Below are 24,064 nucleotides of genomic sequence, written 5' to 3'. Positions count from 1 at the left end.
TCTCCGCATTGGCGGTGGGTTCACAAGTTGTTCTACCACCGGTTCCTCAACTTCGAGTTCTTCTTCTGTGTTGGAGTTGTCTCTAGGCCTTTGTTGAATGGTCCGCTCGGTTTCTGGATCGAGTGGAATGATGGTTCACTCCTGAGATCGATGACCTTGCATAGGAAGAAGGTCAGTTTCTGCAATTCCAGCCGCTTCTGGATGCTCTCTAGAAGTGCGCTCGATCACAGGAACAGAATGCAGGCTATTGCAGAACTGAAAAACCAAAAAAAAAAAAAAAAAAAAATTTAGATTTTGATAAAATTAAAAATAGAACTTGAATTAAAATTAAAAATTAAAATAACAAAACCAAGGGGAAAATAATTCTAAACAAAATTTAACGCAATCCCCTACAAAGGCGCCAAAAACTTGTGACAAATACTACCTAAATTAATAGATAATATTTGCTACGTTTTAACTCACAAGTGTACAAGATCAAAACAGTAATATAGGGTGCAAGTACGAGATCATTCCCACGAGAATTGGTAAATTTTGATTAAAATTAATTCCGCAATTAAAACAAGAGAAAAGATTGATTTTTTGATTCAATAAAGATAAAAGGTAGGGTTTTGATATCCACCACTAATCATACTCAATTAATATAACAATATGCCAATATGATAATCATATCGAGATTACTTAATGTTTGCCAACCTAAGGGCATGGGTGCATACTCCTTATGCTATTGATCTCCCTAAGCAACGAATTAGACATGGGTGTATACTCTAATTCTTTTCTTTCTCAAAGAATTTAGTACTAAGTTGTTCATTAAGAAAGCATAAATTCAATGGAAATCGACAAACACATGAAGCCTAGATCACGGGTGTATACTCCTGGTTTCCCATGTTGATTACCCCAAGAATCTGCAAAGATATCTTTTGTTACTATATTAAGCCCGGACTCAATCATCCAAATTGACTTAAGTAACTAATTCATACCACATGCATATGTTGGCCACACACATTCATATGAGGAATTCAATAAAGTAGGAAATAATCAAGTTAAGCATTACAATATGATTATCACAAAGGCACCAATATTGAAATATTAAAGAGATATGATTAGGGCTTCAATCTAGCCCTACTAAAGTATTTAGTTACACATAAGTTTGATGCTAATCATCTTCATAATAAAATAAAAAGGAAAAGAATAAACTCGAAAAACGCTTCCCTAAAGAGCCGTCAATCCTTCTCCTAGAGCTTCCTCTCTAAATTGTGTATCTAATTTGTGAGGCTTAGAAGTCTATTTCTAAGCTTAGGAAAGAACTAGAAACCCTAAAAATCCTAGTAAACTCGTAGGCTTAAAGTTCTACTTCAACTAGGATTTGGAAAACCTAGTTTGGGAGGAAAAAGGAGTCTTGCCGCGTGTCTGAATTTTCTCCAGCACCCGAGTGCGCCCAATCGCATGGGTGGTGCGCTCGATCGCACTTCTGCGATCTATCCTAGGCAAATTGTGCTCGAGCGCACAGCTTCATGGCTCAAGTCTAGACTTCTCATTTCCAGAATTTTCCAAAATTGCCCTTCAAGCTTGAATTTTCCAGAATGCTTCATTTTCCTCAAAAACATATAAAAAGACATAAAACACAAAAATGAAGTAAAATTGCACAAACTAACAAAACTAAGAGATTAACAAATATAAATTAAGGGGCTAAAATATGAATAATTAAGCACATAATAGGCAGCCGATCACTCCCTAATCCAGCAAATCCATAGCCACTTGATTGGACCCCCACTCAATGTGAGGGATTACGGTGTTGTGCAAATTTATTTAACTCGCAAGTGCACGAATTGATTGTAGTTTAATGGATTGCAAGTGCGAGGTCGAACCCACATAGAATTATATTTTTGAAAGAGCAATTTAAATATAAACTAATTAAATTCTAACCTAGTTCCAAAAAGGTTTTGAATTTTGATTTTTGAAATTAAAAGACAAACATAAACTAATTAAAATAAACTAAGAGATAAAAGACTAAGGTTTGGGAATTCACATTCATAGAATCATAACAACATACTTCCATGTTTATCAATATTAATTTAAAATTCTCACAATTAAAATCTTAGATATGTTTCACTATACTTCAACAGTTAATCAAAACCATCTCATGTATCCATTCATTGCACAAATCACAAAAGGAATCCAATACCAATTAAATCATCAGATGTATCCGTAAATCACAAAATATATCAAATCTTAATTGAAACACCAAATGTATCCGTAGAACAAATCACAAGGGATATCCAATTATTTAGGCAAATAAAATCAAGCAATCAATTATGTGAAATTATCTTAAATCATCAAGAGTATCGTTGAATCACAAAAGATATCAAAGAATCACTCCACACATTGAAAAGAAGTAAAACAATTGAAATATTAAACCCAATAAAATCAGATAAATAAAGACTTACATGAAAGTATTCATGTTCTTCATTGGTGAGGCTTCATCCCCAACCTTAGTTGGGAATTTAACTCCACATAAAAATAAAACTTAAATTTAAAGAAAAGCTAAAGTGAAAAGTGAAAAACTGTAGAATTTTGCTCTGTAATTCTATATATTTTCTTGAATGCAAAGAAGTCTATTTATAAGCTTAGGAAAGTCCTAGAAGCCCTATTAAACCTAAATAATTCGGAGGTCTGTCTTCCACTCAAAATAGAAGTCTGAAATCGGAATAAGATTCGTCCAAATTTGTGTCCTTTAATTTCAGGGTGATTTTGGCATAGTAACCTTCAGAATTAGGAAAATCCTATTTCAGAACGAATTGTAGTATTTTTAGTTAGCTTTCCAATGCCGCTTGAATCACTTCAATCCGATATTTGATCGAAAAGTTATGGTCAAAATATTGAGACATGTATAGAATCTGAATTTGAATCAAATCCGAAATTTTATCCAATCTAAACTTTAATCCAATCTGATCTTTAATCTGATTAAACCTTTTATTGGATTTGGTTAAACTTAACCACATTATCTAGGTCTTCTCAAATTATGCTTTCTTCCAAACTTTGCAATTTTCCTTTTAAAACTGTAGTTTTTCTTCAATGACCTACAAAATATTAAAAACACAAAACTAACACAAAACATTAAATAACGACATATCTAAAAGATTAACTAATGTAAATAAAGGAATCCAAGTATGAAATATTTGGCACTTATCAAACACCCTCAAACTTACATTTTGCTAGTCCCTTAGCAAAACAAAATAAAATGAAAGCAAGAAACATAAATCCTCTTTCGTGTGAGAGACGATTGCATTTAGCATATGTAACAAGCCTTTTAAACCCGTAGGCATCCCTAGTGGACAAGTGAAGTCTCGTGAGAGCTTAACAGGAATGATACCCACAAACATTGTGCACTATATTATTAACAAGAAAGAATTTTCACATAAACCATATTTCTTATTCATGAACAAGCTTAAAAAGACAAACACCATCATCACAGTCAAAAGGAAATCCAGAATCAAATTACTCATAAATGGACAATTTAGACCTCATATGTTCTGAAAAGTGTAAAGTATAATTGACATACAATCATAAAGCTTTCAGCTTAAACTCAAAATAAGTTCCATCCAACCACAAAAACTTGCACAAACAAAACCTGTGACCATATTGCAATCTCGTCATATTTAAAAAGGCATTATTGTCCACAAATGTCAGACAAGATCCTCCGGTATTAACTTGCCCATCGCTTTGTGAGAGAGTTTATATAAAATCTATCTATCCAAATAAATATTGAACTACCCAACCATCTATTCGCACATGTGAATCCCACATAAACTCTCTCACATGTACTACCCAAATTACTAGCAATTTGGCCCATCATAAATTACCAGCAATTTGGACAAATGATTGTTGTGCCATTTTCAGCTGCCGTAGTTGCTAGAATTATGAATATATGCATGCAAAAGCTCACGGACATGACCTTGGGTACAAATAGAATCCACAGCAGAAAGGTTTAATCAAAAAAATCATGTAAGAATATACTTATAAGTTATAACATAAATTTTTATGGAAAATCATGAAAATTTTACTCAAGCTCTGACAACCACATGGAAATTGATCTTCTAAGAAAATTCACTGAATTCCAAGATATTAAATATCATAATTTTCATAAATTAATAATACGCAAATAAAGAACATACAAGTATCCACAATAACAAGACATCCTCTGAAAATATCAATATGAAAGAATTTGTACATAGATACCAGAAAACCATTTCTCACATGACCATCCTCATACGTTACACAAAATGATTAAAATTGTGTAAATTTATAGAGTAGAGAGACCAATTTACTTTATCAATTATAACTCTACTTGCCATCAAAATAAGAGACTAATAAGAAACAACTTCTCTTGTAGACCAATAGTCAAGGGAATAAGCTCCGCAAGTCCTCAACATTTTATGCAGTAGAACCACTCTTTGGATTGAAGTACTGAAAGCTTTACCACAGAAGGATGGCGTGAAAAAAACATCTTAAATGATGGAACCTATTTTGGCATTGCAAGCTAGCATGCCAGTCTTTATCCAAACGTTGCAATGAGAAAAGACTTATAAATGCTCATGAACTTCGCCACAAATGCTGCAAAATCAATCAAAACAAAACACCGGTGAATTAGCTTAAAAGGAAATATATACCGAGTTTGTCTAACCCATACTGCAGGTAATTTAGTGTTTTTTTTTGCTAATCCATACTATGGGAAACAATAAGGTCCAAAGCCATTTCAATAACTTATCCCAATATTAGCATTCATCTAAAAACCTTGTCCATGAATACAAATGAAAGGTACAAGCATGTTCCTAGGTGTTGCATTCATTTATTTTTCAAATCTTAGGACACGGATTCAGCAGAATTGGCAAACTTGATAACATTCCTTTGTATATCCTACGATTAATAGAAAACGAAAATAAATATATCAAAAAAAAAAAAAGTGTCCCTGTGATGCAATTCTAACACGAGTTCTCCCTCTGAAATATCAATGCACAAGAGAAACATGTTAAAGTACATTACAAAACAAGTTGAATTAAATCTATTCCTCCTATTGGAAACACCTTTTTGCAAGTATGACAGGTAAACATGTACCACTAAACTCAACTATATGTCATGTCGGCTTTATAGTTTCTTTTCCAGACAATTGAGATCAGCCAAAACTATCATTTTCTGCCGTTATCATCCCTATCACATAGTAACTTTCATCTTCTTATTTATCATATACTTCTTCATTATCTCTACCATATTGTTTTAGGCATCTTTATCTTATTAGCACATTAATCAGTTTACTTTACACATGTCTAAACCATTTTAAATGACTCTCATTTTTCCTCAATACGAACCACCCATATTTTAAACAAATGAATTTATTTCTCATCTTGTGATTCTTCGTATTAACAAAAAAAGTATTAACACTTAACCATTTTTACATTCTCATTTCAACTGCGCTCCCTTTAGACCGACAAAATGTATACCATATAACTGCCATTACATAAAGAAACTATATCTATCGAGAAAGACAATGCCAAGTGCCCCACACATATGTGACCCAAAGGCAATCACAAAAAAAAAGGGAGCTAAGAAGTGAAAAAAGACCAAAGGCAAATGGAGAAACCAATATTCAAACCTCCATTTTTTGAAGGTAAAGTTTACCCGTGATAATGAACTTCAACATTAAAAGCCCAACAATATTGCAGTTATCATATTTATCTCCTCTTAAATAACCCAAAGTGCATGTCTCCAAACACTAATATATCTTAGTCCTAAACTTTCACCCACCAATATGGAATTATATCATTTGCTAGTAGTCAAACCCCTCGAACTCCAAAAAGAGAACACAAAAGCACAAAGCATCAAGTGCATATATGAAGCAAATATACATGATAGAACAACTCTGCCTAAACCTTAAAACGTAATGTTCATTTTCACTAATTAAGAGATCCACAATTAGTGTATAACATATTGTAATGACCCAAGAAAAACGATATCCCTTCAAATGGTTTAGTTGAAGTTGCTATTCGAGTTTCCTAAAATCACTTGTAAGGCTCAACCTTACTTAGTAAGGAATTAATGTAAGACTTAGCACCCATGAGCACCTTTATAATCCACACACTCAATGTGGGCTATCCATCTTTCCAATGTGGGACAAACATTCTGGGGTGTTAGAATCTCCCTCACTCAAATCCCTGACATCTTCGTAAGGGTTCATGTAGTGTTTCAGCGCCACATGGTGTTGCTAGGTTACTCTGATACCCATTTGTAATGACATAGCGAAAGCGCTAACCACATATCCACCATCACTCCAAATGGAATAGAGAAGTTGCAATTAGAGCTCCATAAAATCACTTATAAGGTCCAATCTCACCTACTAAGGAATTAATGTAGGACTTAACATCCACGAGCACTTTTATAATCAACCTACTCAATGTAGGCAATTCATCTCCCAAATGTGAGACTAAATTTCTGGAATGTCACACATATATCCTATGATGTATAATTAAGCTTTCATAGGCTTTTAGATAAATGATATTTGTACACTATGATCGGTTTCTTCCACACCACCCCTTCTCACAAGTTGGCACTATCACAGGATTGTAACAAGCCATGCAATAAAGAATGAGGTGGCAGCTGCATGCTAAACAATGGAATGAGGTGGCAGCTGCATGATAGTTCACGTGGCAGTTGCAAGGATTGAAGTTGCTATGAAGGACAGCTGGAGTTATATCTTACTTAGTTGATGTTTTGTAATAAAGAAGGCAACTGCATGTGGTTAGCTATTCTGTTAGGATCATTTCTGTTAAACCTTCATTCAGTTAAGCTAGTTGGTTGAAGGTAGTTAGAAGTTGTTAGTTGTAGAAGTTAGCATAAAGAGAAGTATAAATAGGCTGCATGAAGATGGGAGCCGTAGGCTTTGTAATAGATTGTTCATTGTGAACTGTGGAGGTTGAGCATCCTCGAAATGCTTAGTATTCAATAAAGAAGTTAACAGGGATCCCACCCTGTGAGAGAGGCTGGTGTTAAAGAAAAGATCCATGGTGTGGAAATAAGGTCACCTTTGTTGTCATATCACACATCATAATCTTTTTTTTTTTTTTGACAGACACACATCATAATCTAGGGTCAAGCAACAAAACATTGTCTATGCTTGTGTGGCTCATTATGTCAAACAGTTACAAGAATGGTGAAGTACCTTCAATGTGAAATATGGCTTTCTGTCCAAGACACATCCTATGCTCCTGTAGATAAATAAAAAGATAGATTAAAAAATATCCGTTTTCACCAAGTATCTAGATGAGATCAGAGTGATTGTAGTTCTATATAATAATGTTGCAACTTGCCACAAACTGGAGAGGTAAATACGGAGCCTTTTTCAACTACTTTATGCAAACGTAACTAAGTGCATGGAACAATACAACCTGAAAATGGAAAAGATATTAACTTACATAATATGCAGCCCAATGGCAAACCTCATGTTTTAGTTCTGCATCCAACTTCTTTAATAATTCATAAAGCAGTCTCTGAGCCAACCCAGGAAAAAACATTAAAAAAACTAATAATTACATTCAAAGTGGAAAAGAAAAAATCTCAATATCAATATAAAAGGAGGCAGTCTTTACCTTCAAGATAATCTCCGGTGGAATACAATTAATAAGTAGCTCATACAACTTCCCTCGAACCTGAAACAGCCTGAAGAATATGGAAAAGCAAAGGAAATGCAGGCCACTTGCATAAGTATTATTAGATCAATTGTTATATTCCAAATGGTCAAAAGCTATTAATCAGCATCATAACAGCGTCTAAATTAAATAAGAAATTTTCCAAAAATAACAACCACATGGAACGTGTCAAATGCTTCCATGAACTACACAACAAACACAACTGGTCCTATCCTCTTCATGCAATTACTTATCTCCCTCCTAGGGAATATGGGTATCATAGAAGAAAACTATGATAAACCACATTTCAAGTCATATTAGCTCTAATTTAGTAGTAAAGAAATGAGAATTTTTTTTAAAAAGTAAAAATTACAAAAAAAAAAAACTGTTTTATCGTGTATGCAAATCTTAGGTTACAAGCAATGGCAACAAGTAACAACACATTTCTGTTTTGTGTATGTGTGTGCAGAGTGTGCGTGTGTAGAAATGTAGGGCTGGGTCATCTTTTTGCTTTCAAAAGATCTTTACCCATGTACTTTTTACTCAAATGTACGTAAAATCTTGACTTGATAAATTAGGTTAAGTTACTTTCCTTTTTTAAAAAAAAATATGACATCTTGATCATAAATGGTCACTTCAAGGATGACTACTGTAAACTTTCTCAAATTTCCCTACTTTTCTATAAAACTTATCCTTTTAGATAGGTATTTCACTTATGAGACTGACCAAATGTGGGAGTATTTCACCCTATGCAGGTGGCAATAGAGGAACAAGCCCCTTCATTTTAGGTTTCCGGATTTGATCTGGACAGTTTCAACTTTCAAGATTTACTAATATGTTAGTTTGGAGCAGAGAGCATATCAGAAAGAAAGATAAGAATAGGATGGTCCTAGTCCCACCAAATACAATGAACCAAACACAATTTCAGGTGGCACACCCAACAATGCAATGAACTACTACAATCATGAGGGGTTGGACTCCAAAACCTCCAACTATGAAAGAATGAGAAGTATCACCACACCACAAGCCATTGGCATCATGAGGTGAATTAGGCTGCAAGGCCAGCGATGAGGCTAAAAAAACCTAATATCAGATCCACAAATTTAGCCTTTGATGATGATTGTTTAGAAATACTAGCTAATAAAGAGAGAATAGGAGGGATTGGGCAAAAGCATGCATCAAAGAATTACAATGATAATGATGGATGCAAAATGCGATGAGCAGTAACTTACACAACAATGAGACTGAATCTGATGCAATTCGGTGGTTACACATGACATCTAGACACAACTGACCGTGTGAACAATAAAGAACAATTCCATCACCATGTGAACAATAAAATGGAATGATAAAATGCAATTTTCTCAATAATTAGCAAAATAAATCATACTACACAATCAGCACCAGACGAAACTCAGTGTGAACATTAAAACAAAATTATGGACCATTATTTAGGATAATTTTGAAGGAACATAATATGATAATTACAATGATGACGATACTGACAAGGACATTGATAGGAATAACATCTAAATGTTCACTATACTTTTATAACATTACAATAAGATGGATAAAAGTCAAACCTTTTAGGACTCTGCTCCTTCATTACGTCAGATGCTATTTCAGCAATATACTCCTCCCAATCCATCGGGGGTATTACTTGTTTGCTTGTAAGAGGATACCTATATCCAAATTATATTACACAGAAAGAACATAGCCATCAGGAACTGTGTGGTGCCATATTTCTAAGCTGTGCATTTGAGAAAAAGGTGATGCAGAACAGCATTAGAGCACAACTGATCAATGAGTGGCATAAAGGAGCTTAACTGTTGGACACGGCAAGTCTCAAATGACAGTATGGCTCTCCTTAAACTCCGATTTGACTTATCTGCTATACGAGCAGCAAATCCAGATGGAAGTTGCAGTCCTTCTTTGTTTCCAATGAATTCCAATACCTTAACAATCTGGCAAAAATAAAGGTCGAGTAAAATCATTACATGAGACATAATAAAACCACTAATATTCTTGTTAACAGTCCTGATCTAATTTTAAAGCCCCGGGCCCTTTGGGAGAAAAAGGAAAAAAGCACTGATCTAATATTTCATACAATCAAATACAAAACTTTTTTTTTTTGATAAGTAATAATGATATAAAAAGCGCAGAGGAGCGCAACCCACATACACGGGAAGTACAAAACTTGAAAGTCAAAGAAAATGGAAACATATCTTACCATGTGTTTTGCTATCACTTACTATTTTAGTAAATAAGTTTCAAGACCTTTGAATCCTAGAATGTCCAGGTTTTGTCAATTCTACCAGAAAAACACTCAATCATCAGAGATATATCAGACTCACTAAGGGACGATCTTTGCTTCTTTTTTTCAGTCTATAGAAACTGAAGACAGTTATTTGAGTTAAAATTAAACACCAGGAAGTATGCACCCACCAACCATTTCCCTTCACTATTTTCCCTCCGACTTGTATAGATGTTAATTGAAGGACATGTTACTGAAAGATTTTTTTTTTTTTTTTTGATAAGTAATGTTGTGTATAACAAAAAAGCGTAAAGAGATTATTTGCAATAGATAGGAATGAACTTGAAGAAGGCAACATCATTATAAGATAGAAAGAGAAAAGCATGTCAAGAGAATATGACCCAATAAGTGAGAATGAAGAATAAAAAAGCAATCAGTAACAAGCTCTTAAGTTGCAAAGAAAAAGATAATGAACAGAAAAGTAAGGGATTTAAACAATAATAATATTGACGATTATAATAACAAACCTATAATATAATATAATATAATATAATAACTTATCAAAAAAAATATAATATAATATAATATAATATAATATGATTTAATCATAAATAACATAAGATAAGAACTTTTTTTGGGGTAAATGGTGTGAATCAAAAACTAGATGCAACTTGCATAAAATTCCCCTACGACATAGGTATTCTTGAAATATAATAACTTTGTTAAACAAAAACAAATGCGAGTATAGATCTTCGCAATTTGAACATGATTAACCATGTAAAGAAGAGTAGTTAAACATTCTTCAAGGGCTATTATTGTAAGAAGAATCATTTGTCATACCGCCAGGCAAAACAAAAATCATGAAAAAATCTCGTCAACCCAATTCCATTCTATCGGAAGAGGAATGTGTTAGTTTGCATGTGTTAGGAATGTAAAATGTTGTACAATTTTATTGCTATTGCAGCATACAGTCATTTCAAATGCATAAGACAGATCCAGAATAATTACTGCTTTAAGAAATATTAAGGCAAATAAAAATCTTCTCCAACCTCTTCGTCTGTTGGTGCATTTATCCGCACATTCAAGCAGCGGGACCGGATTGCTTCAGTAACCTTTGAAGAACTGTTGCAGCATAGTATAAGTCTACAATAAGCACTATATTTCTCCATAGTTCTTCGGAGAGAATGTTGGGCTTCTCTCGAAAGTTTGTCTACCTCATTGAGCACTAATACTGGCCATGCACAATTAGAGAAATCATCAGTAAATGAAAATTACAGACAGTGTTATGAGACTAGAATCCCAGCATCTCATCACTACTATCTCAATTCCTCTGTTAAGCTAATCAACCTGGATATTAGCAGGCCCATTCAACAAAACTTAAAAGGTAAATAAGAGAAAAGCTTGGCTGGTGGGCAAAATCCTTGAAAAATTACCTTTGAGTATCAATAGGCATAAATCAGAGAATGAAAGGGAGAAAAAAGAAAGAATCGTTCAGCAGTACCTTTAAATCCTCTTTTTCCTTTTGTGTCAATAGGTCTATTTTTAGCTATTTCTTTAATTATTTCTTGAACAACATATCTGTCCTGAAACCCTGCATCACTGGGACTCAGTTCCACATGGTTGGTGCTTGACAATGTGGTAAGCTCTATATCAAGAGTTCTACTTCCAGCCTGAAACAAAATCATCGAAACATCATTCAAAGCTAAATGATCAATTTCATGTTTCACCGTGTACTATCGCTTTACTAGGATTAATAACAAAAAAAAGTAAAGAGAAAAAAAGGAGAGAGAGAGAGAGAGAGAGAGAGAGAGAGATAATCTCACATAGAAACCATGTTCAATAGGAAATTATATATAAATTCACAATTAACTAGCAAAAGGAAAAGCTTACATCGACTTTCCATGTCTTATTCTCCACCTTCACCTGCAAACAAACAAAGACAATTTTTCATAATCCACCATAAGATGTTACCAAACAATAGCCCTCAGCTCAGATAACTGAGAAAACCAAGAAAGATTAAAGAACGAATAAATTCATGAACCTTTCGTTTAACGCTGTTTTAATTACCAGGGGAAAAGAATCTGGAGAAAGCATTATTATATTTATGTTACAATAATAGGCTCAATTAGGTGAGAAATTATGTATTATTACTTTTTCCCCAAATTTTCTCCGCAACCAAAAATACCCAAGACACCCCATTTGGTTGACATTCAAGAAAAAAAATAAAAAATAAAAAATAAAAATTGCTAGGGCCAATCTTTTTCTCTCTTCTTTATGAATCCAGTAACACCAAAAAGATGAAGAAAATTAAAAATTAAAAATAAATAAAGGACCTTCTCAGCGCTAGGGCCGAACATCTGACGAATGAGGGCCATGATTAGGGTTTTCTTGCCGGAGCCCGGAGGACCATAGAAGAGCAGATGCGGGCAATCCTGCTCCGTGACCTGCGTGTGAGGAAAAGCGATTGGGAAAAACAGATATAAGACACCCAAAAAAAAAAAAAAAAACCCTAGAAAAAATTAGAAAGAAAAGAGAAATCGATTAGGGTACCAGTTTCTTAAGGTTTTGGGCGATGTCTTGGTGGACCATGACATGGTCTAAGGTTTTGGGTCGGTACTTGTCCACCCATAGCATCTTTGCATTCAAACCTTCAACGCTGTATACAGAGAGTGAGAGTGAGAGTGAGAGCGAGCGCGACAGTTGACGGTGTAAAAGAGAGAGAGACAGTATTGGAGAGGGCAAAAATGGCGGGAAAGGTAAGAGGACCTCGCACCTGGATACCAGTCTTTGCACACGTGGCTCGCATTTAGTGTCGTGGATTTTATTTCTTATTTTTTGTTTAAGGCCATGCTTTTTCAATAATGTCAAATGTTATATATATACACAATCTTATTATTTAAAATAAAATTCCAAAATTATTAACAATAAGCTTAAAAAATAGGCAAAAAGAAAGCCCAAAACACTATCAAAAGTCCTTATATAAAAAGCGGTTATCGGTTTTAATAACGGTAACCACTAACCACTTAAGCAAAGTAGTTGCGGTAATTTAAATCCAATAACCGTCTTAGACGATTGTGGTTAGTGGTTTTAACCAATAACCACTAGCTAATAACCGCTTCCGCTTGTACACTCCTAATCTGAACTAGGTTAAAGGAAATTTCCTCTAACACATTCAAAATAATGTCAAATGTTTTATAACATATGAGATGCACATATATTTTCTAACAGATATAAATAAAGGGCATTTACTGAAGTACTAAAAATTGGTATGAAATTTGATTGTGATGATAGTGCATTTGAGTTTTATAAAGAATATGCTCATCAAATAGGCTTTAGAGCTTGTTTGAGATTGCAGTGGTAAAGAGCTTTAGGATATAGAGCTTTTGCTCCTGAGCTTTTGGCAAAAGTGTTATTACTAAAAAGCTGTTTACATGTTTGGTAACTGCATGTCTTAAGTGTTTTTTTTATGTTACTGATGTTTAGTAACAAAATTAAAAAAAAAAGTGTTTTTAGTTGCAAAAATGACAATAAAGGGCATGTAATGATTTTTTTTTTTTTTTTTAGTATAGGCTCAAAAAAAATCATTACATGTTCCACCAAATATATATCCTTCTACGTGAAATCATTATATGTTTTTCAATCAAGGCCTAAGGTTGGCAATGATTTTTTTTTTTTTTTTTTTTTTTTACATTTTATACCAACATTTTTATATAAAAATGTTTAATGTTAGCTTTCACAAGTAAAAATTAAACGTCAACATTTTCTTGCTTTTATACTTATATGCAATAAAAGTAATGTCAATTATTTTCTTTATTTCTTTTTTAAAATTATTTAAAAGTATTTAACATTTCAAAGTATTTAACACACTTTTTAACACCACAACACTTCAAAGTATTTAACACATAAAAAAGAACAACATTCAAGGAGATCCTTACAACATTTTAAATAGTTTATAACAAAACAACATTAAAAAATAAAAATAAATAAAAACGTCAGTGGGTCATAAGTAGATTAGCAATATGATCACACTCAATGTTCACAGAATTTTTATTGGACGTCTCTGGTTGTTGTATGCTTGACTCATCTTGTGCTTCGTGATCGCCTATACTGTCAGTAGGAAGTAAATCATCATCATCATCATCATATGGTTGGAACTCAGCATCCTTTATTGCATGTTTCTAATAAAGTTATGAAGAGCCATAGATGCCACCACGATTTTCACTTATTTATCATAAAGAAAATTCGACATGCAATGTAATAACTTCCACTTATTTTTTCAAACTCCAAATGTTTTTTCAATAGTGCATCTAAGTGATGAATGTGCATGATTAAAAATTTCATACATACCCATCGGTTGGCTTCCGCAACAAAAGTCTGGTAGATGATAGCGCTCCCCTTTGTATGGCCCCATATATCCCTTCATGTGAGGATATCTTGCGTCTACCAAGTAATATTTTCCTGCAAAAAAATATACGAATAACGGTTATAAAAAGCTTTTGAATTTTTTTTTTTTTCATGTATAATTCATAATTGTTATTTTTATTAAATACAAACCTCTAGGTGGGTGTGGAAATCATAATTCTTCCTTTCGAATAACTTCCAAAAAAATACGTGTATCATGTGCAGTACCTTCCCATCCAACCCAAACAAAGGTGAAATACATACGAAAATTCCAAACAGCCATAACATTCTGAGTAAGAATCCATTTTCGACCAATATATGGTATTTGTTTTGATGGAGAAATTTTAACTAGCACATAGATTTTATCAATGGCTCCAATACAATCTTTGAAGTATGGCCAATACCGCTCATCATCACGAATTTTGCCTGGAACATTCCTAAACTTCCTATCAATAGGATTAATAATGCCAATTGCCATTTTTGAAACGGCCATTAAAACACTAGTAAAATGTCTACTAATTGTTTCTTTTGAATGTTGAAACCTTTCTTGCAATATTCTATTCCCAAACCCATGGCCTAAAGTATTCAAAAGCATAGCCACCAACTCTTTAACAGTTAATTTCCTAGTACCTCTTAAATGATATCTTTCCTTCAACTCTTCACACAAATAAATGAATCCATGTATTTCCATTCTGAAATTTTGTTTGCATCTATCAGGATTACCTTGTAAAATCTCCATAACCCACTTATAACCTATTTGATAAGAGGTCCTACAAGGTTCCTTTGCAATATATGGCATATAATAGTTCTCAACAAATTCTACTGATGTAGCTGCTAGAATAAAAACATCATTTTCATTTTCATTTCTTCCTCACCGTAATCATGATCACTTGTGTCATCTTGAGTGCTATAATCATTATTGTCCATGTTTGTAAGGAAAAAAAATAAAGAAATAAACACAAAATAAATATATAAGCACCCATAAAAATAAGAAAAAGAGATAAAAAATAAATAAATAACATTCAAATAAATCCTTATAACTTTTCAAATAGTTCATAACAAAACAACATTAAAAAATAACAAGATTATTCCATGCTACGACGATTAATTTCTCTATTCCCATTTGCTTGATAAAGTCAATCTGCAACCATGGCTCTTTAATAATCACAAACATCTCTCTATATGGCCTCTTAAGAAATACCTCTGTTGCAAACTTAAGGATGTCAATGTCATTTTCTCTTTTAGCAATCCCCTGAACAACATCCATAACCACTTCAATATTACATCCAGACTTATCGTAGCTCTTAGATGTCACTATATTCTTACTTTCTATTACATCACAAATACGACTCAAATGTTGACTAACGATTTGAACTCCTTTATTTCTTTTCTTACATTGAATTGCAAGACCAAGCTTCTTATTTCTTTTATCCCGCGTATCTAAATCACCAGAAATATCATCAATGCCATGTGTATTGAGATTTGGTTCACATCCAAAACATCTAAACCTTCTACAACATTGTCATCTTCATCAAGCATTACAGTTGCAGCATCTATGCCACCAATATCATTAGGAACCAACCCTATGGATGGTGCCCAAGATCCCTCACCGGTAGCAGTTATATTTCTAAGCAATATTTCCAGCGTCATAGCATAAACCAAATCTGTCGTGCGAAACTTAGTTGCTTCTAGAACTTCTTGTATTTAGGTATTTGTAAAAATCAATAATAAACAATTTTTTAAATCATTTAAACAAAAACAAATAAGTACAAATATTGTACCTGCAATTTTTTTTCCCACCATTCATCGGGCGCATCAATTGTCTTTTTCACCGGATCCCATCCAAGGCCAATTTTCTTGCCTATCAATCTCTTTCAAATGTTCCACTATTTTTCAAACTATCACACTTGTTCTTTAGTTGTTTATAGCAATATTGTTTTCCAATTTTTTCATTAAATTTATTTATCACATTTTCCCATCTTGTCCTATTAAAATGTGTTCCTGGGCGGTTACCAGCATGAATCTCAATAATACATATGTCAAGATAATCTTCTAGCATTTTTTCAATCCAAACTACTTTCTTTATTTGATTATTTGTAGTAGTAGCAATGTTGCTTTGACCTTTTCTACTCATGTTTGTCACACAATAAATAAGTTGATAAAATTATAAATAAAAAAAGTATGTTAAGAACTATTAATAATTAAAAATTTGTTTCAAGTGATCAATGGATAAAATGCTAAAATTTATATTTACATGAATAATATGCATGTCTATCAAATAAAAGGGCAACATAAAAAAAAAAAAAAAAATGGAATCAAGTTTCTGCAACAAGAATAACATTAAACAGTTCACATACACTAATATATATATATATATATATATATATATATATATATATATATAAAGTAACTGAAACTTTGAATTTGTTGGTTTCTTTACATGTTCTTTTGGTTTCCAAGAAAATGAACGAGTTGTTATCCCATCATAAGCTTTATACATATATATAGCATGCTATACATCGAAATTCACGCCTTCTATTGTTTACAGCTATTTCAGTCTTCAACTCACGCACAACTGCACAAGCCTACTCCTTGTAGGCATTTTTTTTCCTTAAAAAATTTCATTATTATCTTTTAAGTTTTAACCACTCATTTCTAGAAGATTTCCACGAGACCCTCACTCGTCACCCCTGACCTTCTCATCTTCAATCTCTTACCTTCTCATCTCCTCTCAGTGCTCTCACCTCTTCTCTTCCCATCTCAAACTCAAACCTTCAAACAAATGAACAACCAAACACCCACTAGGACTACTACTTGTAGAAAAGATGAGAAGGTGAGGAGAAGATGGGGTGTCGTGGTAGGAAAAAAGAAATTTTTTTTTTTGTTTTTTTTTTTTTTTAAAATCACGGCACCCCCAAAGACCATAGTGGATCCGCCACTGCAGTGATCCAGGCATGTGAGTTATCTCTCCTTTATCTTCTTCCCTTCGATTTATTCTATATACTATTCGATGTTAATCTATATTTTTCCTATATGTATTGTGTAATAAATGTCAAAATATGTGTTTTATTGGAAAAAAAAAAAAAGATAGATGAGCAAAATCAAAATTAAACGGAGCTATAGCTCACCTGCCTGGATCTCTCTCTCTCTAGAGCAGCTAGAGGCAAAGAGAAGGATTTATTGAAGGTGGGAAGAGAAGCTTATCTATGGATTTTGTTGTTATTTTGTGAAATTTGTAAGGGTATATTTGTTTGTGCATATATTTCATTAATCACAAAATTGCGGCGCGCCTTTCTTCTAATCGTCCATTTGAGCAGAAGCTTCATTATTCAGCTTATGCTCAAACGTGAGTTTCAACGTTTGAAACTTCAAAAGCACTTTCACAACCATTTTACCAAACAACTGTATTTTGGCTGAAACGAGCTTTTGATGCTCCAAACGTGCGTTTTGGGTCTGCAACCGCAGACCCAAAACATGCTCTTAGTGTAAGAAAATAATTTGTGAAGCGAACAAAGTCAATACTTGTTAAAAGGACATTTTCCAGCTCGAAAGAGAGTAAACGAGTTGTTAACAAACAATAAAAACAAATATATTTTTGTCATGCAGTTTTCACGTGTGGGCGAAACGATAAGCTAGAAATGACTTATCAACTTCAAAATGATAATATGCTAGAAGTTGTTTCCTTTCATGAGCAACATAATTATAAATTTGCATCTTCTCCAACGAAACATATGTTAAGATCAACAAGACAAATTGCATCTGCTCAAAAAGCTGTTGCAGATGATGTTGAGAAGTTTGGAATATTGATCAAATAAACTATAGATTTGTTGAGTATGCAAATTGCATCCTTTTTTTTTTTTTTTGAATATTAATTATAGAAATTACATACAGTCTAAGAGGAGAACATCTTTGAGGAAAGAGCATGTTCGTGCTGTGATGGAGTATTTTCACATGATGCAATGTGACGCCCCCAAAACAAGCCTTGGCCATTTTAGTAGGGTTATTGGCAATTCCTCATTTTCAATTAACTGGTAACTAACTGAAGGGATCGTCCATTAAGCATACTCAAAGTAAATGTAATAGAAGGTGAAAATGACAAATCTAAGATATCTATAATAAGTCACCAGGCATGCATATATTATCATCAAGGGGAAAATGCAGTTTACCTCCCTAAAGTTTCAGGGATTTTGCAATTTTAACCCCGAAGTTCAAAAATTGGCAATCTACCCCCCTAAAGTTTCAAAATTTGGCAATTTAAACCTTCCATTTGATTTTTCTGTCTAAACGGACGGAACTCGGCCCACGTGCTCCTCACGTGACTTTTTCACTCAATACCTTCCAATTTTGCCCTCAATATTATTACATGCTGACCGACCCTCCCCTTTTGAACCCCACCCACACACTTGCTTGACATTTTCACTCCAACAAACCCACACACCCACACACCCCACACACCCACACGTTGAAGCACGACAAGGTGAAGAAGAAAGTTCCAAAGGCGTGGTCCCCTCGTGTATTCAAGCAGCAAATCGCGTGGTCTCCTTTGGTTTCTACCCCACCCACGCGACACATCACGACAACACCCAGCCGACAATTTCGGTGAAGTTGTTTGTGGTCCCCCGTTCGTGGTCCCTTGTTCGTGGTCCCATTGCGTGGAGAAAGGGGACAGCAAAAAGCAAACAACTTGTTCCCATAAATTTCGCTTGCTATCTAAGTATGCCCCAATTTTACAACTAATTATCAACCATCTACTCTAGGGTTTTTTGTAAAATTGGGGGTTTTGGGGGTTTTGGGTTTAGGGTGTTGAAATGTTTTGGGGTTACAATGCCCCAATATTGTGAATTGTTGAATATTTTAGCGTTCATCATTTTTGTCGGTATGCCCGAATTTAGCAAGTAATTTTGGACCATGTACTAGGGTTTTTTTGTTAATTTGGGGTTTGGGGGCAATATTGGTTTTGGGGTTATTTGTGAATTGTTGAATATTTTGGGTTCATCATTTTTGTCGGTATGCCCCAATTTTGCAATTAATTTTGGACCATCTACTAGGGGTTTTTGGGGGGAATTTTTTTTAGGGTTTAGACTTCTTCCAAATGAGTTACAATTTTGAACCCCCATTTCTGAAAATGGCAATGGGAAATGTCAATTATCTTTTGTGAATCAAACTTTCTTTGGAAGAGATGCACACACACACACACACACACACATATATATATATATATATATATATATATACTTGGAAGTTGGATGAGGGACAAATGTAAGCAACCACATATTGGATTTTGGTTGGAATTTAAAGTAAAAACAGTATTGGTGTTTGGCTATATATATCTCCCTATTTTTATAATGAAGCTACAATCTTGATAGACTTGAAAAATGTGACTTACAAATCATCATCATATGCTCCATCTCCTTGTTGCACATGTGATTATATTCACTTAGAATTAGATTTTTTTTGTCTACTCCTTCCTATTGATTTACAATTTTGAAACCCCATTTCTGAAAATTGCAATGGGAAATGTCAATTCTCTTTTGTGAATCAAACTTTTCTTTGAAGAGATGCACACACACACACATATGCATATAAAATATGTACCAGATAAAATGAGGGCCACACACTAGTATAATTCACGTTTATTGCTGGCATGCACCCACTAGGTGGGTGATTCGGAGAATCTTAGGGTTTCTGTTTTTTGGCAAACCACCATTTGAAGGAAACAAAAGAAATTAAGAAATAAATAAATTAAATACACACACACACACACACACACACACACACACACACACATATATATATATATATAATTTATTTATTTCTTTATTTCTTTTGTTTCCTTCAAATGGTGGTTTGGGTTTGTTGGCTTTTGGATGGAATTAACTATGTCAATTTCTAATGCATCTCCTATATGTGACATGTTATTGAGTTTGAAATTAATTTCAAATTATTAGTTTAGGATGGCCAATTGAATCAAATTATTCACTAAAAAATGTTTATTTCAGTTTGTAGGATGGCCAATTCAAGGTTATTGTTTGATGTCCACCATGGTGGTAGATTCAACAGGACACTTGGATGTGAGTACGTGGGGGGTGATGTGGCAGTACATACAGAGAATGTTGACCCTGATGAGTTGTCATACTTCGAATTGGAAGGCATATGTCGACAGTATGGGTACAACTCGGGGAATTTAATCTCTTTTCAATAACATGGTAAAAGTCTAGTCAATGGCTTGCATTTGATTACATCTGACCATAATGTACTTTTTATGGTTGCTACGCACACTTGTCATAGCGTAGTTCACTTATTTGTTGTTTCTTTTGGAGAGGGTGTAGTTGATGAGGATAGTGCAATGTATTGTTTTCATATGAGGATATTGCAATGTAATGTACAGCTTGAGAATTTTTGGTATATTGTTTTGGTATGAGGATAGTTCAATGTAATGTAAAGCTTGAGAATTTTGGGTCTATTGTTTTGGTATGAGGATATTTCAATGTAATGTAAAGCTTGAGAATTTTTGGTCTATTGTTTTCATATGAGGATATTGCAATGTAATGTACAGCTTGAGAATTTTGGGTATATTGTTTTGGTATGAGGATAGTTCAATGTAATGTAAAGCTTGAGAATTTTGGGTCTATTGTTTTGGTATGAGGATATTTCAATGTAATGTACAGCTTTGGTATTATTTTTGGTATATTGTTTTGTATCAGTATCTTTAATCAAATTTATAGCTTTGGTATTTTTCGTATGTTGTTTTGGTTTTAGGATCTTTATTGAAAGTTGTTGAACACAATAAGGTCTTCAACACTATCTCGCATACTACATACTCGTTGGAAGGTCTTGAACACACCTCCCCCCAGTCTTCAACACAATAATGCAAGATAAATCGCACTTGGGACTAATGGAGTTAAACTAGGGTTGAGGTCCAATTTAGGGTTTATGGTTTAACCCTAAACCCTTAAACTAAACAAATCCCACATGGGACTAATGCATTTAAACTAAACAAATCTCACATGGGACTAATGGAATTGGCGAATTCATGATCCAACACAGGGACTAATACCTATAAAACAAAATAACTCCGGTTAAATAAACCCTGATTTATGGAAACCTTCTAAGGTTTATCTTATACGTTTAGTAAGCAACGCGTGGCAACAACATATTGCTCATAACCCAAAAAATAAAAAATAACAAATAAAAAAAGAAAAAGAAAATCCTCCAAACAACACATATTGGCTAAGATTAGTGTCACAACACATGACACTAATGTATTTAAAGTAAACAAATTCCCATGGGACTACTAGATTCATAATCCAACATATCGACTAATGTCATTAACAAAGTAACTTCACATACAACTACATAGTTCTATCATACTACACATTGGTAAATATATTAACATATCACAAAATCACAACAAAAAACTACACCACGATCCACTAGCTCAACCATGACGACCAACCTCAGGATAGCATCACACGACCTAATTTGCAGACGTGGTGACCATTGGGAATGTATCCAAAGAACAACATGAATAATGCACACATCATTATGATACATGAACATACAATGATTGTAAGGTAATTCTTTTTCATTGCATTCATCTTTATGTCCACAATCTCGAGTTGTTTACGATATTGGGATATCTTATTCAGCAGTTGTTCCTTCACATGCCGAGCTTCACTCTCCATTTTTGCCTTCAGCTGCACAGTTTTTTTCTCATGTTCTGCTCTCACCTTCCCAACATCAACTTCAACCAATGTTTCATATCGTTTTGCTTGAACCTCCAAATATTCATGCCTTTGATGCAAACGATGTACCACCTTCTTACCAAAGGAGCACATTTTAGGATCAAGCCATTCAAAGAAACCACAGTCATGGTTAATCTAGAAAACACATTACAACTAACAATTACTAACCGAAATTAATTGAATAAACTAAACAAAAGCAGTAAACAATGACAGGTCCTATATTGATTACATAAAATATCAAGTACTTGCCTTCCAGTTTTCGCAACTCACAAACCTCATTCCAAAGTTTTTCTCAGTGTTGGTTGTTTTGACAATAATCGGCCACTTGCAGAAGCAAACGCGCTGCACCGTAGATGAACCACTGCTATGAGCTGAACCAAAAGAGCTTGCACCTTCATTTGAGGTATCCATTCTACATGATATAGTAATACATAATTAGTCCGTTTCCACATTTGTTTTATTGTTGATCACATTTCAAATGGGTAATAATGCATGCATGTGACCAACGTATTCTGAAACCTACGCTATTCTTTTTTTTTGGAAAATAATTAGAGAAGGAGAAGAGTGTAGGAAGCTTATTTCAGCCTGAGCTTTGGGCTTACATTGTTCAGCTTTGTCTGCTCCTCTTCATATTTAATTAATTACGTAGCATTTTGTTAACTACAACCTCAAACCATAGAAAATAACCACGGCCAACCAAGCTACAAGTGCTTACAACCGTTCATCCATTAATCGTTGTAGCATGAAAAAGTAATGTTTATTGGAAGCTAAACCATAATAAAGAAGAATAAATAAGAGGCATATAATATTCCCCTAAACATAAACAACCCTGATCAATATTCCAACAAAACCCCCAAATTTTTCTCTACACAAAACCCTAAAACATTAGATGATCTAATATTTTGAAATTTGGGCATACCTTATAAGAAATGGCAAAGATGGTAGATGGCGAACTTTTGGACTTCGTTGCTGTCACTGGGCAAAACTTTTGGAGCACGAGATCCTGGAACTTTCTTCTTCACCTTGCGTGCTTTAGCGTGTGGGTGTGTGGGTTTGTTGGAGTGAAAATGTCGAGCAAGTGTGTGGGTGGGGTTCAAAAGGGGAGGGTCGATCAGCATGTAATAATATTGAGGGCAAAATTGGAAGGTATTGAGTGAAAAAGTCACGTGAGGAGCACGTGGGTCGAGTTCCATCCATTTAGACGGAAAAATCAAACGAAAGGTTTAAATTGCCAAATTTTGAAACTTTAGGAGGGTAGATTGCCACTTTTTGAACTTCGGGGTTAAAATTGCAAAACTCCTGAAACTTCAGGGGGGTAAACTGCATTTTCCCCTATCATCAATCATAGACTGGGAGCTACTAATTGAAATACGGTTATCCTATCAAACATGGTATAAGTACACTAATCATCATTGTGACGTCTCACATCGCCTAGGTATGGAGATGAGGATGTACTTAAATGTATTAATACACCCTTAATGACAACAACGCGTTTTAAAGCCGTGATGGTCATGATCCCATCAGAACTCCGCAGTTAAGCGTGCTTCTGCTGGAGTAGTACCAGGATGGGTGACCTCTTGGGAAGTCTGGTTTGGGGGAGCCAAAAGCGGACAATATTGTGTGTCATTGAGGTGGGGTGTTACATATGGTATCAAAGCCATTGTCCAGCCTGATATAGGAGGAGCGTGCACAAGCCCATGAAGGTCGCTAGCGGGCGCTCGCTGGGGCAGACGCCAAGAATGGGCTAATCCCTTGGGGGTTGCCAGCGAGGACGCTGGGTCCTAAGAGGGGGTGATTGTGAAGTCCCACATCGCCTGCGTATGGAGATGAGGATGTGCTTAAATGTATACTACACCCTTAATGACAACAACGCGTTTTAAAGCCGTGATGATCATGATTCCATCAGAACTCCGCAGTTAAGCGTACTTCTGCTGGAGTAGTACCAGGGTGGGTGACCTCCTGAGAAGTCTAGTTTGGAGGAGCCAAAA

The 24,064-nt window shown here is 34.4% G+C and overlaps 1 protein-coding gene and 1 pseudogene across 2 annotated transcripts; both read right to left on the bottom strand.

The window, feature by feature from the left end:
• Nucleotides 1-4,112: 4,112 nt before the first annotated feature.
• EMB2775 (ATPase family associated with various cellular activities (AAA)) lies at nt 4,113-12,669 on the bottom strand. 2 transcript variants are annotated; one of them, XM_059572057.2, is made up of 11 exons: nt 12,481-12,669; nt 12,264-12,374; nt 11,821-11,853; nt 11,432-11,600; nt 10,980-11,161; nt 9,504-9,640; nt 9,260-9,358; nt 7,638-7,707; nt 7,464-7,538; nt 7,211-7,256; nt 4,113-4,611 (listed from the first exon to the last, which is right to left on the bottom strand). In XM_059572057.2, the coding sequence occupies exons 1-11, from the start codon at nt 12,562-12,564 to the stop codon at nt 4,553-4,555; spliced, it is 1,065 nt and encodes a 354-aa protein (XP_059428040.1). In that variant the 5' UTR covers nt 12,565-12,669; the 3' UTR covers nt 4,113-4,552. The 2 variants fall into 2 exon arrangements, with proteins under 2 accessions (XP_059428040.1, XP_059428041.1); XM_059572058.2 differs by lacking the exons at nt 4,113-4,611; nt 7,211-7,256; nt 7,464-7,538 and adding an exon at nt 7,358-7,436.
• Nucleotides 12,670-14,486: 1,817 nt separating this feature from the next.
• Nucleotides 14,487-22,487, bottom strand: LOC148583366 (uncharacterized; annotated as a pseudogene).
• Nucleotides 22,488-24,064: the final 1,577 nt, after the last annotated feature.

Source organism: Corylus avellana, chromosome 10, assembly GCF_965113065.1.
Source record: "Corylus avellana chromosome 10, dhCorAvel1.hap1.2, whole genome shotgun sequence".
Taxonomy (NCBI): Eukaryota; Viridiplantae; Streptophyta; class Magnoliopsida; order Fagales; family Betulaceae; genus Corylus; species Corylus avellana.
This window is presented reverse-complemented; position numbering and strand designations above follow the sequence as displayed.